Here is a 16,803-nt window from a genome sequence, read left to right as displayed (position 1 = left end):
TGCTGCACGGCAGTTAGATATAAATCGATAAACTAATGCTGTAACTCGTAAAAGTTTCGTCAAAGACGAATGTTCTCTAGCAAATAAAAAGTCGAGCATATGACTCCTATCTTCTGAAACAGGAGATTTAAGATTTTGCTCTCCTATTGTTGATGATGAATGAAGCGCCAGAAGTGATAGTGATGTAACCGGTTTCTGTTCACTAGTTAACCATTTAGGTCCTTGGAACCATTCGGAATTTTGAACTAGGTTCGATTTATCAAATCCCCGGGTAAGAACATCTGCAGGGTTTTCTGAAGTTGGACAGTAATACCAATTTTCTCCCACTAATTTTCGAATCTCATTCACTCTATTCTGAACAAATTCAGGCAACTTCTTCTTGGACTTTATCCAACATAGAGCAATTTGGCTGTCACTATACAAGTGAACAGAAACCGGTGTAACATCCTTTAATGCTTCACTAATATGATGAGACATCCTAGCTGCTATTAGAGTAGCTCAAGTCGAGGTATCGTCATATCTTTTAAAGGAGTTACTCTAGACCTTGACAATATCAGTGTACTTTCAGTACCACACTTAAGATACGAGACGGCACCGTATGCCATCTTGCTGGCATCCGCAAATGTATGCAGTTCTATCCTATCTGAATCCCTGTTATGAAAGTAACATCTTGGAATATGAAAATCAGAAACTACATTTAATTCGGATGCTATTTGCTTCCATTGTTGACACAGATCAGAAGGCAATGGCGTATCCCAATCAAAGTTTTGTCTCCACAAATTTTGAGCGAAAATCTTTGCCTTTATAGTCAATGGAGTAATCAAACTTAAAGGATCGTAGATTTTTGACAAGTTCTGGATAACTACCCTCTTAGTTAAAGGCACATCAGCATCAATAAATTTTGGTTTTAGAGATTAAGTGTCTCGATCTGTGTCCCAACGAATGCCAAGCGAGTCTATAGTCAAAGAATTCTCTAAGACGCCATCTATACCGGCGAGCTTGCGAATTTCTTCGCTATTTGACGACCAAGATCTTAAATTGAATCTGCCGTCAGCTAGTATCTTACGTGACTGTGTGTAGTAAGTTTTGGCGTCAGCTTCAGAAGGAACTGAAGTCAAAACGTTATCAACGTAAATGTTCTTACTTAAATTAGAAGAAGTCTCATTACGATTCTGTTTCAGATGATGCAGTACTGTGCTATTCAAAATGAAAGGAGATGAAGTTGCTCCAAATAGCACTCTTTTGAAACGGTATATTTCAAATTTTGAATTTGCATCATCTGCATTACTAAGCCAGAAAAATCTAGTCGCATCCCTGTCTTTCGGATGTAAGCCAATCTGCAAAAAAGCCTTCTCTATGTCGGCGGCCAATCCGACGTCAAAGAAACGGAATCTCAATAGAATTGATGTCAATTCATTTAATAAAGAAGGGCCCGAATCAAGACAATCATTAAGGCTAGGATTATCCGAAGTCCGAAAACCGCAATCGAAAACGATCCGAATTGGCGTGGTTTTTGAATCTCGAAAGACAGGGTGATGCGCCAAATAGTGGATTCTATCAGACTTTGATAATTCAGAATCTGACACTTTCTCGATAAACCCTTTCTCTAATTGATCAGAGATTATGTTAGAATACACTCTCAGCATATCTGGAGTTCTCGCTAAACGTTGCAAAGTACCACGAGTACGGTTTGTGACTGCATTGTAATTGGTTGGCAGAGGAGGATGATCCTCTCGCCACGGAAACTTTGCTTGGTACCTGTTATCCCTTTCTTTGTCGATATAGTTTGAACAGTAATTATCAAGAAATTTCTGATCGGAATCATGTGTACACTCTGGCATTATACCTATAGACTCTAATGACCAAAAATCCGATGAATCAGGTTGAGAAGTAAGATTGATTAAAACATTAATCGAATGAAATAAAGAAAGGTCAACAGGGCCAGCAATCAAATAACCTAATTTAGATTTTAGAGCAATCGGGCCAGATTTCGTTCGAATAATTTCATCACAAATGAACTGATAATAGAAATCTGCACCGATGAGTAACTCAACCTCAAAACTCTCAGAATGATCGATAGAATGGGCTAACGTAAGCCCTTTATATTCGGGTATTTCAACAGTACTAGCAGGTACCAATAGTGGTTCAGTAATCTCGTCTATCACTAAAGCTTGAATAGTAACAGTCGAGCCATCTATGCAATGGACACGAATATCAACAACATCAAAATATCGTATCTGAGAGTTAGAACTAAATGCCGAAACTTTCAAACTATAACGAGCGTAGATTTCTAAATCTAATGAGTCTACAACCTTCCTAGATACAAACGTTCTTTGTGACCCGTCGTCAAACAAAATATTACAAATTTTAGATTCATTTTGACCTGCCATTCTAGCTACTGCTGTTTTCAACAAAACAGAACTAGCCTGAACTGAATGATTATTTGAACTCTCATATACCGATGAATCTGTACAATTATAGTGATTGACTGACAGTGTAGGTTGTTTCGGTTCGGTTTGGGTGATGATTGTAGAATCACCTGGCGCATCTCTAGACTCCGGTAGAACTATATTACCGTAATTCGAAGGTTTGATTTCTGGAGTAGGAGAAATGATACCTTGTGTACGTAGTTGATGAGTTTTCTCTCGAGTAAAACATAGACTTGAGTGATGTTTCTTCGAACAAAAACGGCAGCGGCCAGATGATTTACAATCTTTCACTAGGTGATCACCCAAACAGTTGAAACACCTCTTTGCTTCTCTAACTAATTTCAACCTCTGTTGAATATCGGTGACAGTAGGGCAATCTGAAGAAAAATGTGCAGAATTAGTACAGAAAATACAAAACTTTCGTTTCTCTCTTGAAAATCTCTGACTTTGATAAGTCTTTCTGGGATTCACTGACTTGGCGTTTGTCAGTAACGAGGTAACATCAGCGTCACATGCAAGCTTAGAAGAGGAAACTTCATTGAATTTATCGCACGATTCGAATATTTGTAACTCCTCTAATATGGCACAACGAAGTTCATCTAATGACCAATCGGAATGTAACTTGTTACACGAACGGGCGATTGTTCGACGAAAATTTAACGGCAATTTTTCCAACATAATTGGCACTAATAACGAGCCATACGAGGATGGTGATCTACCGACGGACTCCAGATGACGAATATAACTTTCGGTTTGATCATAGAAATGTCTCAGTGATACATGATCGTTAGATGGAGGAGATATTTCTAATAAAGCACGTAAATAACCTTGTTCAATTTTCTGAGATTGGCCGAATCGCTGCTTCAGTAATTTAATGGCTGTACGATAATTCTCTTCGGTTAATGGTAACCCGTCTATACAGCCTTTTGCTTCTAATAACTGACATTTCAAATATGCAAATTTTTCGACATCAGAGAATGAACTGCTACTATGTACTGCAGCGTCAAACAGACCCCAGAAGGTTTGCCAGTTCAAAATATTCCCGTCAAACTTGGGTAATTGTAATTTCGGTAATGTCGATTTTTGAATATCAGATGTATACCTTTTCGGAGTAGATTCAGTTTTCGTGAGTTTTTCTATTCTTTTTGAGTATGTCATTATTTCTCCAAATAAACCAGATAAATACGTCTCACCTTCCATCACGTGCGACGTTATATCTTCATCGGACTCCAGAAGTTCAAGTAACTGTGCGTCGATGTTTTCCAGTTGCGTCAATTTCCGCTTGAGAGTTTCTAATGCAATGGTTGCTTTCAGGACATCTTGTTTTTCGACGTGGGTTTTCACATCCCCTAGAATTTTTGTCGCCACTCCACGGTTTGCCGTTCTGCTGGCTTTCTGCTTTTTCAAAGAATCAGACATCTCGGATTCAGACTCGGATTTCACGTAGCAGTTTTCTCAGTTCTACAACTCTACGGCTCGAGGGACCATGTAAACGCCTTCCCTGTTAGATTACGAACGACGAAACGACTGTATTAGAAGACGTCTAGTTTATTTCTCACCCACAGTACAGGGCTCAACAGTATAAATACTTGTGTTCAATGATGTGTAAATCACAAACTGCTTTAACATATAAAAGAGAATTCATGCTTGAAATGGTATACACTGCATACAGTTAAATCCAGATTACAGCATTACAGTATTCACTATTATAGTATTCACAGACCCGACTCTAAATAATTATTTGTGTACTTTTGATACAATCCTCATGATACAAATACTCCGTGCAAATTTTGATGAATCAACGTTACAAAAGCACTGTCGGGCCCTAAACATCGAAAATTTAGCCCCATTCAATGAGACGACATGTTTTTTAGAGTCGTCATCCCGGTATCATGCAGGGAAAACGATCTTTTCTAACTCTCATAACCTGGGTCAACAGTATGCTGGATTATGTGGATCCAAAAGGGCTACCATGTAAAAAGTACTGATGTACCAAGTCTAATCAAAGTGACTTTGAGGATACCGAAGATATATGGTCCCCCTATGGCAGTTGTATCAACTTGAACGTCGCGTGTCGAGGCAGGTGTTGGCCAGAAAAAGAAATATTTTCGGGAAAATTTTTTGAAGACGCAAGGCATTGACTGATCAATTGTGTTGTTTTCTTTCTTAATTTACATTTGATTTGGCAGGTCATCTTGCTTAGGAGTCCGTTTGTCAAAGCATCAAAGCAACAGAGTCTAACTTGTTCATGTCGCAGATGCAGCGGGCCAGGGCGGTCATTATATTGCTAACTTATCCAAATTACACTTACACAGCCCAACGTTTTTCAGTGTGTAAACTTTATCATACTCTGCATTATAGGACATTGAGGAATTGAATTTTAGCCACCTGAGCCCTCGGCTTGATTCGAGCAAAAGACCTTAACTGACTTCACAGAATTTGAGTCTAGGATTTTCTAAATTTCTGAAGACGAATGCTTTCTCTGGTTTTAAGATCCATTCAATTTCAATCATGAATACATAAAAATAAGTCAATTAAATTTTCATTTTATTGAAAGAAATTCTACTGAGCACAGATTTTGAACTGAATGACGTGTTGATTTATCCAGGCGAAAAAATTCCAGCAAAATGAACTGACGATCAATGAGGTGAAGTTTTCATTTATCTTCAGATATTTTTCTACCCCCTGATGATACAAGCATTTTGGCTACACCTTTTGAAACGCCTGATCTACTCGCACTAATTAGTCAGCCACAGTCGATTGTCATGCCATCCGACCTCTTCCCACCTGTAATTAAGCAATCAAATGAAATAATTACTCTGTTTTATAATATCATAGAGGAGTGAAAGAAAGTATAATAACTGATTACTTATCCAAATATTGTAAACATGGCAACTGAAAAAATAACAATCACATAAAACGTCAAGTACTTACAGCATCTGAGACAGTTGCGCTTAAGTTACGACAATGACGAAAAAGCTTGATTTGGAACGTACACTTGCACACTATGGTTTAAATTTATTTCCACCATCTGCAAGAATTGAAGACCGTAGTGACCAGTTCAATCCACGAATAATAGCTGGAAAGAAAGTAATAAATAGTCGCACACATAAGTGTAAAGCAGCCCCTTACTAACAACTTAGGCTTTCCACTGACTCTACGCACTACACACTACATTTAGGGCCTATTCTAGGTGTACCCCCCCAAAAAAAAAGCTAGGTAAAGTAGCTAGCCAACAATGATCATTGCTTCACCGAGTACTCATTTGCTACGAAATGTACTAATATTATAAAGAAATCATGTAAAATATTCCCTGGTTAACGGATTCTCACCTTAAATTACGTAAAATCTGCTGTCGTTGTCATCGATCTGAGTCGTCGAGTGAACGCGAAAGTAAAATTCCGTACGAAAATTCCTACCATTTCTGTCCATATTACGTTGAATCGAGCCAGAAATCTGCAGGAAATGTAGCCAACGTTAATTGATTTACGAATAGAATTAACCAATTAACTCATTTTAAGGATCATGATTTCGTGAAATTCATTAAGGTCCTAAAACTCCGAGATAAGTTTATGCCGAAAATGATTTCAACCATCCGCCATGTTTCATTAATAAGACACTTATTGCGCACCGGCTGTAGTTATCGGTCGTGGGATATGACGGATCCGGACTAATGGTTAGTCCGAATCCGTGATTTACGGTTGAGTTTGAAGCTCAAGGTCGTCCGGTAATTTGTAGGCTTTTCGGGATGTACATTAATCAATGGATGATGATTCTTACGACATTCTTATTTGCTGTTTAGACCCAGTAATAATGCGGGATTAATTCATGATAAATTACAATACGCAAATTCGAAATGGTCAGGCGCTGAGTTATATTTCTGTCACAATTGAATGTTTATTATAACGTTTATTAGCTGTTAGTAGTCGAATCTGAGAGAAGATACATTTATGAAAAATTTTTGGCTAGAAAGTGAGAAATTTATGATAATAATAATAATCAACAGAATTACAAGAGAGTTTCTGCGAAAGCAGCAGAAACCCTAATATGCGAAAGCAGTAGAAACCCTAATAAGAAATACGCGAATCTCAATAGGGTTTTCTGTGAAGTAACAGAAAACCCTAAAAATAGCGAGAAAATTCTTCTATGTGGGTCCAGCTGGTAGCCAAGGCATGGCACCTGGAAACCTTAAATGTGCTTATATTGTGTGGCTTATTGCTACTGCAGAAAACGCCACACTGCGACTAGAAGGCGAAGTGATGATGTCAGCGGATTTGAGAGAGTCAACTGTATTCTAGAAAAGCCAACGTAAGCGTATTGCAATGTTTTTCAGGCTTGCAAAATGAATGACACTAAAATAAACGCGTGTTGTTGTTGGACAAATGAATTAAATTATTTCTTTCGAAGTATCGCTTCTCAAACTAATAGAAATTGGCATTCATTTCTTAACAATACCCCAGGGCGTATAACACAATTGAAATAGACTTTCTATTTATATATGATTAAGTTATCATCCATACGTTTACAACTTTCAATTGTGTCGAGTGAACAATAGTTCGAGTTCTCGAAGCGATACAATAGCTCTTGAAATGTCTAATTCAATTGAAAATATCACAAAGCCATATGAATTCGTTTACTGGTCTGCAGAAATTGAGAACAAATTCATTCCGGATATAAAGTATATGAGAAAAACACAGTACTGGTTGACACTGATCGTTCTACCAGCTATCATTTTCGTTGGACTTTTCGGTAACTCGATGACACTTTTTATCATGCAGATTAAACTACGGAGCCGAACCTATTGCGTATATTTTTCCGTGATCGCCATCACCGACGCGTTCGTCCTAATAGCTAGACTTTTGTTTTGGTTGAATTTCCTACGTAAGTGTTTCGGCCGAGATGTATTGGTGACGTTCCACAACACACCGGCGTGCATCGCTGTCAATAACTTGTTGCACATTTTCCAGAATATGTCTTCGTGGTTTATTGCAGTGGTTTCCGTAGAACGTCTAGCCTGCGTGTCCTTTCCTTTCATGACCAGACGTCTGAACAAAGTTAAAACTGCACGTATCATCGCGCTTCTCGTTACGTTATGGTGCATGCCTTCAGGGTTCATACATTATTTCAGTGTTCGATTCTACGCTCCGCAAAGCCAATGCGTATACATGCATTACGATGATCTTAACGCTACGTTAAAGGTTGCCTACGCGTTTACGGTGTTTTACGTGCCGGCAACCATTATCCTGATTGCCAACGTACTGATACTGGTTATTCTTCGAAGCAGAAAATTCACAGGGCGTCGAAGTGAACAAGCCGAAAGAAAATCTTCTAAAATGAACAGAGTTGTCCTGTTGATGACGTTAGTTGTGACCTTTTCATTTTTGTTGTTATGCTCCCCCCATTGGATTTTTCAGACCACCGAATCCTACAAGTCGAAAATTCCACTCGTCATAATACTAAATGATCTTTTAACTTTGCTTTATGTCACTAATTACGGTATAAATTTTTTTCTTTATATTTTGACCGGGGTCGAAATAAGAAATGAGCTTCGTAAAATCATTCATTTTTGCTATTGTTCGAGTTAGGATATTGGGGCCTTCAGACGACGAACGCAAAGTCAAAATAGTTTTTCTAGTAGAATTTGTCCCAAATACAACAGGCCAGCCCCTGCAGTTGCTAGACCAATCAACGGTTGTAGCCTGTGTAGTGAAATAGATCTAATTGGTCAATACATGTCAACCAATGCACAATAATCGACCTGTAGTGAGGAATTATCAACAGCGCAAGCTTCACGATTATCATGGCCAATAATTCGTACGTATGGCGCGCGCGCACGCAGGAACCAAAACGGAAGAAAAAAGATAATCGATTGCAACGGATTTTATCACAAATGTAAGGATTTTCAACAACAATCTCTAATCTAAATATTCAATTTTATCCGTATATGCGTATCTACCTTGCCATCTTTTGTATACGCATAATGTATATAAGTCGAAGTCCGTTATACCTCCCACCAATATAATGCCACATTCGTTTTGTTGCCCCTGAAAATCCCATTCAACAAACCTGAATCTAAAAGCTTGTAATTTAAGTTTCTTATGATGCCACGATTTATCTAGTACAGTCGTATTGAAATACATACATTAATCGAGATCGTTATTTCTACTTGATACTATTCCATCAAATTATGATGAAAATGATGAATTTAGAAAATTCAATCCTAATGAAAAAGTGTATTGTTATTGCGGAGGTAAATATTTAAAATAACATAGATAAAAGCATTATCAGACAATTAAACATATCAATTATGGAAAAAATAATAATTCTATATTGAAATAAGATTAAGCTGTATGAGTTATTCAAAATAAGATACTTCAAATTACTTTTATTTTTTTTTCTTTAAATAAATGGATGGTTTCATTCCAACTGGAAGTGGTGATTTGAAACATTATTTGGTCGCTGGAGGGTTAATATTGGCTGCGCTATACTTTTATTACGAGAATATTAGTAAAGATCTAATGAATGAAAATATGAAATTGAGTAAGAAATTAAAGAAATTAAATGGAAATCATAAAAATACAAAGAATAAAAAAATTTAAAAGAATTAGAGGATTAAAACAGCATCTTTTAATTTAATCTACTTTATATATTTTAACTATAAAAAGGAGTGAAAATATATTAAATTTATTACATCTTATTTACAGAAATCAAGAGCAACTGAAATTAATAATTATGGTTTCAGGATTAGTTTCATTCTCAGTTTACTCATTAAAACAGTTATTAGAATTTTATGATAATTGCAAAATTAGATACACCGAATTAAAAGATAACATAAATCATATTTCAGAAAGATTGAATAATATCAAATGCTGTGAAATATGTAATAAAAGGTATAAAAATTAAAAATCATTAAGGAATCATAAATACATTCACGAATTAAATGATAAATTATATAATTCAAATTAAGCAATAGACTGTTAAATTAGCTGAAAATATAAAATATATTGCCTGAAATATATAAAAATGAATAAATTATATGTTTCCACTTAAATTTCTATACTTAGATTAATAATTTATATTTGTAATTTTTACAAAATTATTTATATATCTACGTACGAGAGGTACGAGTAAGAATCCAAGATTCTTGCCAAGAAAGTAAGAAAGTAAGAATTCTTGGATTCTTACTCGTACGTCTAGTACATAGATATATAAATTAGTTTTTAAAAATATGAATTATTTCACTCACACTTTACTCACACTTTTTATGTTTAAAAATCTAACTCATACAAATTCAAATATTAAAATATGTTTAAAATATGAATTATTTTTACTAACACTTTACTTACACTTTTTATGTAAAAAAAAACAAGAATCTAACGCATATAAATATTCAATGTTTTAAATATGAATTATTTCAATCACACTTTACTCACACTTGAAATTGAAAAAGAGTTAGAGTTCGCTGAAACCTTTCGCTCTAGAATGTTTTTTTACCCTTATTGGTTACTGAATGATTGATTACACGTATCACATTTATATATTTCTTTTTCATTCTTTAATTCTTCTAATTAAGTCTCTAATATATCATCTTTATATTCTAATTTCAAATCATTCTCTAAGTGAGATTTAGTTTTATTATGCCTTGCGTTTTGAGATTTATCTATATTAATTTTACACGTTGGACAGTAGTACTTATGGTGGCTGATAAGGGCCATAGCGTAAAATTCCTGGTATGTAAATGAGGGCGCCAGAACGCCAGAACGCCAAAACGAAAAAAACCTCCAATTTTCTCTAAAAGTTCGTTTTGGCGCGCCAAAACAAAGAAAATTTCGTTTTGGCGGGGGTGCCAAAATGAAAGTTCGTTTTGGCGGGGGCGCCAAAACGGAATTTTCTTTGTTTTGGCGCGCCAAAACGAACTTTTAGAGAAAATTGGACGTTTTTCGTTGTTTTGGCGGGGGCGCCAAAACGAAAGTTCGTTTTGGCGGGGGCGCCAAAATGAAAGTTCGTTTTGGCGGGGGCACCAAAACGGAATATTCGTTGTTTTGGCGCGCCAAAACGAACTTTTAGAGAAATTTCGACGTTTTTCGTTGTTTTGGCGGGGGCGCCAAAACGAAAGTTCGTTTTGGCGGGGGCGCCAAAATGAAAGTTCGTTTTGGCGGGGGCGCCAAAACGGAATTTTCTTTGTTTTGGCGCTCCAAAACGAACTTTTAGAGAAAATTGGACGTTTTTCGTTGTTTTGGCGGGGGCGCCAAAATGAAAGTTCGTTTTGGCGGGGGCGCCAAAACGGAATATTCGTTGTTTTGGCGCGCCAAAACGAACTTTTAGAGAAAATTGGACGTTTTTTTCGTTTTGGCGTTCTGGCGTTCTGGCGCCCTCATTTGCATACCAGGAATTTTACGCTATGGCCCTTATCAGCCACCATAAGTACTTCTTATTTGCTTCCATTTTAATATCAAATTTTTTATTAAAATTGATTTCATTTAATATAATTTATATGATATTCATAAATATGAATATTATTAGACTCAATAGGAATAAGTTGGTTCAGGTTGAAAGTTGAAGGGTTGAAAAAATAAATTCGAGTGTGCGAGAATTTATTTTTTCGACCCTTCGATCTTTGGCCTGAACCAACTTATTCCTATTTACTCACGGGCCTGTTATTTTGGAAATACCGGTCGAATTAACACAATTCCTTATGTGTTAATATCACTGCCCAGGCACTTCTGCCGATGCAATAAACCACGCTGGCACAAATTATATATACTATTTATAGTGGCCTGACATTACACTCAAAATGTATCATGGGCTTTTATAAGATAACAAAGGGAATATATCTATGTCTGAATAGATGAATGGAAACGAAGAAATGCGCTAAATGCATTTATGTTGAAGATCATGGGATGAAAATTAGCCAGAATTGACGTTTCCGCTATACGGCACGTGTCTTTGGTCGATTCAGTTTCAAAAGGGCTTTTCTATTGAAATCATAAAGGCGTATCCATTCAGAAATTACCAGACCGTCTGTCGAAAGTTAATCAGAGGTCGGAGTCTTTCTAGAAACCTGGGTATGTTCCTGAAAACACCAGCGGTTAGTGACGAAGGAAATGCGACATGGCCCAATGCTACATTTGAGGAAATTTGTCCAGTCAACAAGGAAATTGTCAACATAGTAATCGTGTTTGTTTACTGTTTTCCTGTAGTGTGGACTACTGGATTTTTCCTTAATGCTTACACGTATTTCGTTCTATTTCGTTTTAAAAGTGTAATAACCACGTATTACATTTTACGTCAGCTAACGATAGCGGATAATATGTTTCTACTGGGTACAGCTGTTTCAAAGTCTGGAAGATATTTCGACGGCATGCTTACGTACGGCCAGAACATTTATTATTTTGGCCGCAATCATTTCATTGGTTCAATTCACCACCGCCACACAAACATGGTGCAAGGAATTTCTAAAATGATTAGAAATCTACTAACTATGTTGATCAGTTTAGAACGATTGATTGTCGTGTTCTTTCCATTAAAGTCCAAACTCATCTGTACTAAATCGACGTGTAACATTTGTTTATCATTGATAGTTATTTTGAGTGTAGTTACTCAAGGCTGGCAGTATTTTGTCAGAGGTGTTGAACAGATTCACGTTGTTTGCCCTTTTAGAGAAAACCTTCGGATTGAAATGCGCCCCTCTCTCCGAATTCAAAAGACAATTAATCTCATGCACTTCTCAGGCATATTTGTACCATTTTTTGGTATATTTCTCGCAAACATAATACTAGTATATTCACTGTATATAGCGTCTAAAAGGCGCTCGGAAATAAGCACTCAAAAAATTAATGATAACCAAGCTGTTTTATTAGCGATTTCAGTTGTAACAACGTTTGCTTTACTCGAAATGCCAATGGCTGTGCACAAATTGCTTAATAAATTTTTTAATTTCAGAGGTTTCATCCCAAATCTTGATTTCTTCTTTGTGGCGGCTATGTTTGTTCAGATTGATTCCTCTGTCAATTTTGTTGTTTACTGTTTATCTAGTAAAAAGTTCCGATCGCTCGCATTCAAAGGTTGCCCGCGACGTAGATGAGCAGAATCATGTAAAATACGTACAGAAGGGAGATCTTATTATCTCTGTACCGAACAAGTAGCCTAGAGTTGCGTTGAAATTGAAATTTATTTTCATTACGATGTTACATTATTGATCGATATAATAAGTACGATTAGACGAAGAAAAATGTAACAGGATAATAGGGCTACACGGAGAGACTGAAACAGTCTATCTAAGCCGTATCACCCAGAAGCATCCACACCACATTCATCACTCTCACACATCATGCACACAAGTAATTTACAGGCGAAAAGAAAAAAAAAAGTTTCACATATTACACATTAACATAGGTTTGTATAGAATGAAAATTTACAAAGTGTGAATAATGATTTGATGTAGGTACGCTTAAAGGCAGGTTCGCTTTGAATAGTTTGAATTGATTCAGATAGAGTGTTCCATAATAGGGGACCGGATATTTTGACAGAAGATTTTCTAGTTACAGTTCTAAAATAAGGCAATCTTATTCTAAATCTATTATGCGTAGGTTTACTATGAATTTGATAATTGAAGTTCCAATAGTTGTGAAAGGTCCTAGGCAATTTTGAATTGACGAATTTATGTACAAAAATAGCTAGTTGGAGTTTGTTAATATTCTTAATTTCAAGTATATTTAACCGAGCAAAAATTGGATCAGTGTGTTCTAAATAATGGGATTTGCTGACCAAACGGACAGCACGTTTTTGTAGAATTGTTAATGGATGCAGTTTATAATCAGGAAGTTCTTCCCCAAACAATGTTACAATATTGAAGATATGGGTCTATTAAGGATAAATACAAGGTACGTAAAGAATTGGAAGACAACTTGCTTTTTTACATACAGATTTTATGTGATCATCCCATGACAGTTTTTCATCTATTAAAACCCCCAAAAAATTGGTAGTGTGGACACGTTCAATTTCAAAGGAATCATAATAGACATCTTGAAACATTAAATCACAAACAAAATTTGAATGAATATATTTTGATCGTATTGGAATACTGTGTGTATTAAAGTCTTAATCCGGGAATTCGGGGTCCAAAACATCGTAGAACTAGTCGAGTAGGCCTAGACACCATTATCTGTTAATCAACAATCGTGCATGATTTTATGATAATAAAAATTGAATTGAATTGAATTAAACAACTGATAGGACTACAATTACCCGATCCCCGATCTTGTTCAAGGGTTTTATCCCTTTTCTAAATCTTAGTAAGATAACAGTTTAGGTTCGAAATAAGATTTTCTTTCTAAAAATCCAGGGTATTTTTCTTAAAGGAAATCGAATCTGAGGTCGGACTCGTTGTAGAAATCTCTATTTATACGATATACGATATTTCCAAAATTTATCGTATCGGCAAAAATTTGATCCTAAAGCATTCACGCGGCCAGTATCTTTCATTCGGTACTAAAGACTTGTTCATGCATGGTGCGCAGACCACGCCAACCGGTGGCAAAGTTTCTATGGGACGTCAACAGTTACTGTTGTAGCAAAACGATTCCACTTGTAACAAAATAGAGGATCCACCAGGTTCGCTAGTGTGTGACTGTACTGTGGAAATAGAGGATTCTATAAGACGTGGCAAGTGAGGATCCAACCGGTGTCGCTTGTGCAGTTGGGCATCCTGCGGCAAAATGGCAAGTTACGAAGGCTCCACAATACGGGTGCAATATTGGGCATAATTTCATCCTCTAACCATGAGGTAACATTCTCTTAAATCTGTCAAAAAATATTTCGTTCGAAATTTCAGATTCGGTAACCGTAACCAAAACGACTGTATTCGATTTGGTTTCCATGGAAACCCGATCTCTATACGCTGTTCTAAGTAATTCGGCAACGCGTTGAGAAGTCGCCCACACGTGTAAAATTTGTTTACTCCATTTCTCCTGAGCCGTGGCTGACGATTTAATAACACCTTTTTAATATAAATAAAACAGAAAACGAAAATCATTCTCAATTCATTCACGGTGTGACCACCGACGGAGTTAACAGGGTAAGTTATCGATTCCAAAAAATAATTGTTCTGACTGGAAGACCACACTTCTACGTAGGAGCCACCGCTTCAATTAAGCTGATTGGCTAAAATTAAGCTAAAATGATTGGTTCACTACCAATGATTGTCATCATTTAGCATGTTGTTCAGATACGTTTTCAAAAATTTTAGAATGCAATTAATTCTTTTCGCTATCATCGTGGGATTCTTTTTGTCTGATAACGTCAAGCAGAATTTGCTGTTCGAATACAGTAGGCTTGTCAACCGAGGCTCAAACCTACCTTGCAGTTTTTTGTTCAGAAGTCTCTCGGCGTCTTGTTCGTCGAAATCTGCTCGGTATCTCAACGCCCTGGTTACTGACACTCCCAACGCCGTTTCCTGGATACGACACGTATAATCGGTCATAGCGCCCCCTAGCGGAAAATACGATACCTCCATTTCGGTCTGAAAAATCGGAGGATTAAGAAAACGATATTTAGTGAACTTTTATAGATACTATTTTCAGTTTCGGACAACAGTTGGATTTTTTATCGATCGCTTTCCTCCAATATCAAACAGACGCAGTTTTCTGTAACATGCTACGTACATATTACACAACTATTTAGGAATTTATAACGAGGATGAAACTATGTTATTCAAATATCAATTAATTTGTGAATTTTGTCACCAACTAATTCATTATCAATGTTATCTAAATCATATACAGCACCTTATTCCCAAAAGCGTTGAGGCACTGTTCAGAAAAACCAAGATTCAATTGAATAAAGCACGAAATGTGATTACGTAAGCAGTACAAAAACAGTGAAAGAGTGATGTGGTCAAAATGTTTTCTAAAAAGATGGGTTTTCAATGGACATTTAAAAGCATTTGATGAGCACGTCTCTTGACGTCGATAGGCAGGGCATTCCACAGACGAAGAATTCTAATTAGGAATAGTAAATAGGTTGATTTAACCCCCCTCGAATCTACCCCTGTAGGAAACATCTATATCAGCTTTTCTCTAGAAACTACCAGCGGGGGGTTCTTCTATACGTCGAGGATTCTTACAATCTACCTTTTGTAATCGCGCGCCGAAACATTTTGCTAGCAGTTCATACGATAAGACCTCGGACACGACCGAGTTACCGCCGGCGTTCGGTTCATCCCGTAGTTTTAGCGCCGCCGCGGACAGACGCATTTCATCAAACAATTTGAACTGTTCGAATCGACAGACGACGAAACCGTCGTTAGCGACGTCGTTAACCTGTCTACGAAAGCGAATCCAGTCTTCATCCAGCGCGACGGAGAAATTTTGGCCGATGTACAAATTCAGGGCGCGAATCTGCGGCGGAGAAGTCTGGGCTTTCTGCCGGTGAGATATTAAGTTTCCATTCGTCGTCGACAATCCCTGGAGGTTGCGGTCGTTCTTCGCCGAGAGGCCGTTGACCGTAAATACCGCACCCAGACTCCCACTGTCGAGAAACTCGTAAGGTGCTCTTGTGTCGTCGCAAATCTCGGGTGTTCCGGGTTCGATGCTTGTGTCGATGACGAGGATGATGCCCGATTTGCGTAGCAGACAATATCGATGATATATTCGAGGGGGGTTGATGTTTTTGGTGCATTTCGACTGAGTTCGTCATTGGTTATCTCTCGACCAGAATGATAAAAACTGATTCCTCGCTGACCTAAAAAATTTAAAATTTTGGTTATGAATTTTTATCTCATTTTAAGAACAGAAATTTAGAAACTTAAATCTTTTTCGAAACTTTGAAAAGAGAAAGTCTTTGAAAAAGACGCTTTTAGATTCGAGAAGACGAAACAAAGAAAACTAACATGAACGTTTATTGATGCCTTGAAAAATAGCACATATATTGCTTGAGTAAGATAATGTGCAATGATATTAAGGATCAATGAAGTTATTGGATTTGAATATATCGATATAATTGAATTGAATTGACCGGCAACCAGTCTAGCTCTGATATATTGATGATGCGGCAGTGCGCGTCCTCTCAATAGATAATCAAACATTATAATTTATCCAAAATAAGAAGAGTTATGAAATATATCTTATCAAAAAAAGTAAACGCTTAAGTTACAATTGTAACTGTTATTTTACGCCAATATTGATGACGTAGTCCACATCGACCCAGACACCGGCCCCCGCACTGTAGGTATCAATCCGCATGTATTATCATGTACAAACATTATCTCATAACAGTTTTTAAACGACGTCAAAAGAGAATACAATGAAAAATGTTGCCATGCGCTGCTGAATCGTTTTCAAGAAAAATTGTCTACTGCCACCGAACCACTTATGCG

The 16,803-nt window shown here is 36.9% G+C and overlaps 2 protein-coding genes across 2 annotated transcripts; both read right to left on the bottom strand.

The window, feature by feature from the left end:
- Positions 1 to 914: 914 nt before the first annotated feature.
- On the bottom strand, positions 915 to 3,848 carry LOC141910324 (uncharacterized). Its single transcript, XM_074801060.1, has 2 exons — positions 1,289 to 3,848; positions 915 to 1,108 (listed from the first exon to the last, which is right to left on the bottom strand). The coding sequence occupies exons 1-2, from the start codon at positions 3,846 to 3,848 to the stop codon at positions 915 to 917; spliced, it is 2,754 nt and encodes a 917-aa protein (XP_074657161.1).
- A 3,379-nt stretch (positions 3,849 to 7,227) lies between these two features.
- On the bottom strand, positions 7,228 to 16,088 carry LOC141910323 (AAC-rich mRNA clone AAC4 protein-like). The gene is made up of 4 exons (XM_074801058.1): positions 15,560 to 16,088; positions 14,787 to 14,949; positions 14,209 to 14,427; positions 7,228 to 7,490 (listed from the first exon to the last, which is right to left on the bottom strand). Exons 1-4 carry the CDS (start codon positions 15,680 to 15,682, stop codon positions 7,228 to 7,230), a joined length of 768 nt encoding a protein of 255 aa, XP_074657159.1. The 5' UTR covers positions 15,683 to 16,088.
- Between the last annotated feature and the right edge of the window lie 715 nt (positions 16,089 to 16,803).

This window comes from Tubulanus polymorphus, chromosome 8, assembly GCF_964204645.1.
Source record: "Tubulanus polymorphus chromosome 8, tnTubPoly1.2, whole genome shotgun sequence".
NCBI classification, from domain to species: domain Eukaryota; kingdom Metazoa; phylum Nemertea; class Palaeonemertea; order Tubulaniformes; family Tubulanidae; genus Tubulanus; species Tubulanus polymorphus.
This window is presented reverse-complemented; position numbering and strand designations above follow the sequence as displayed.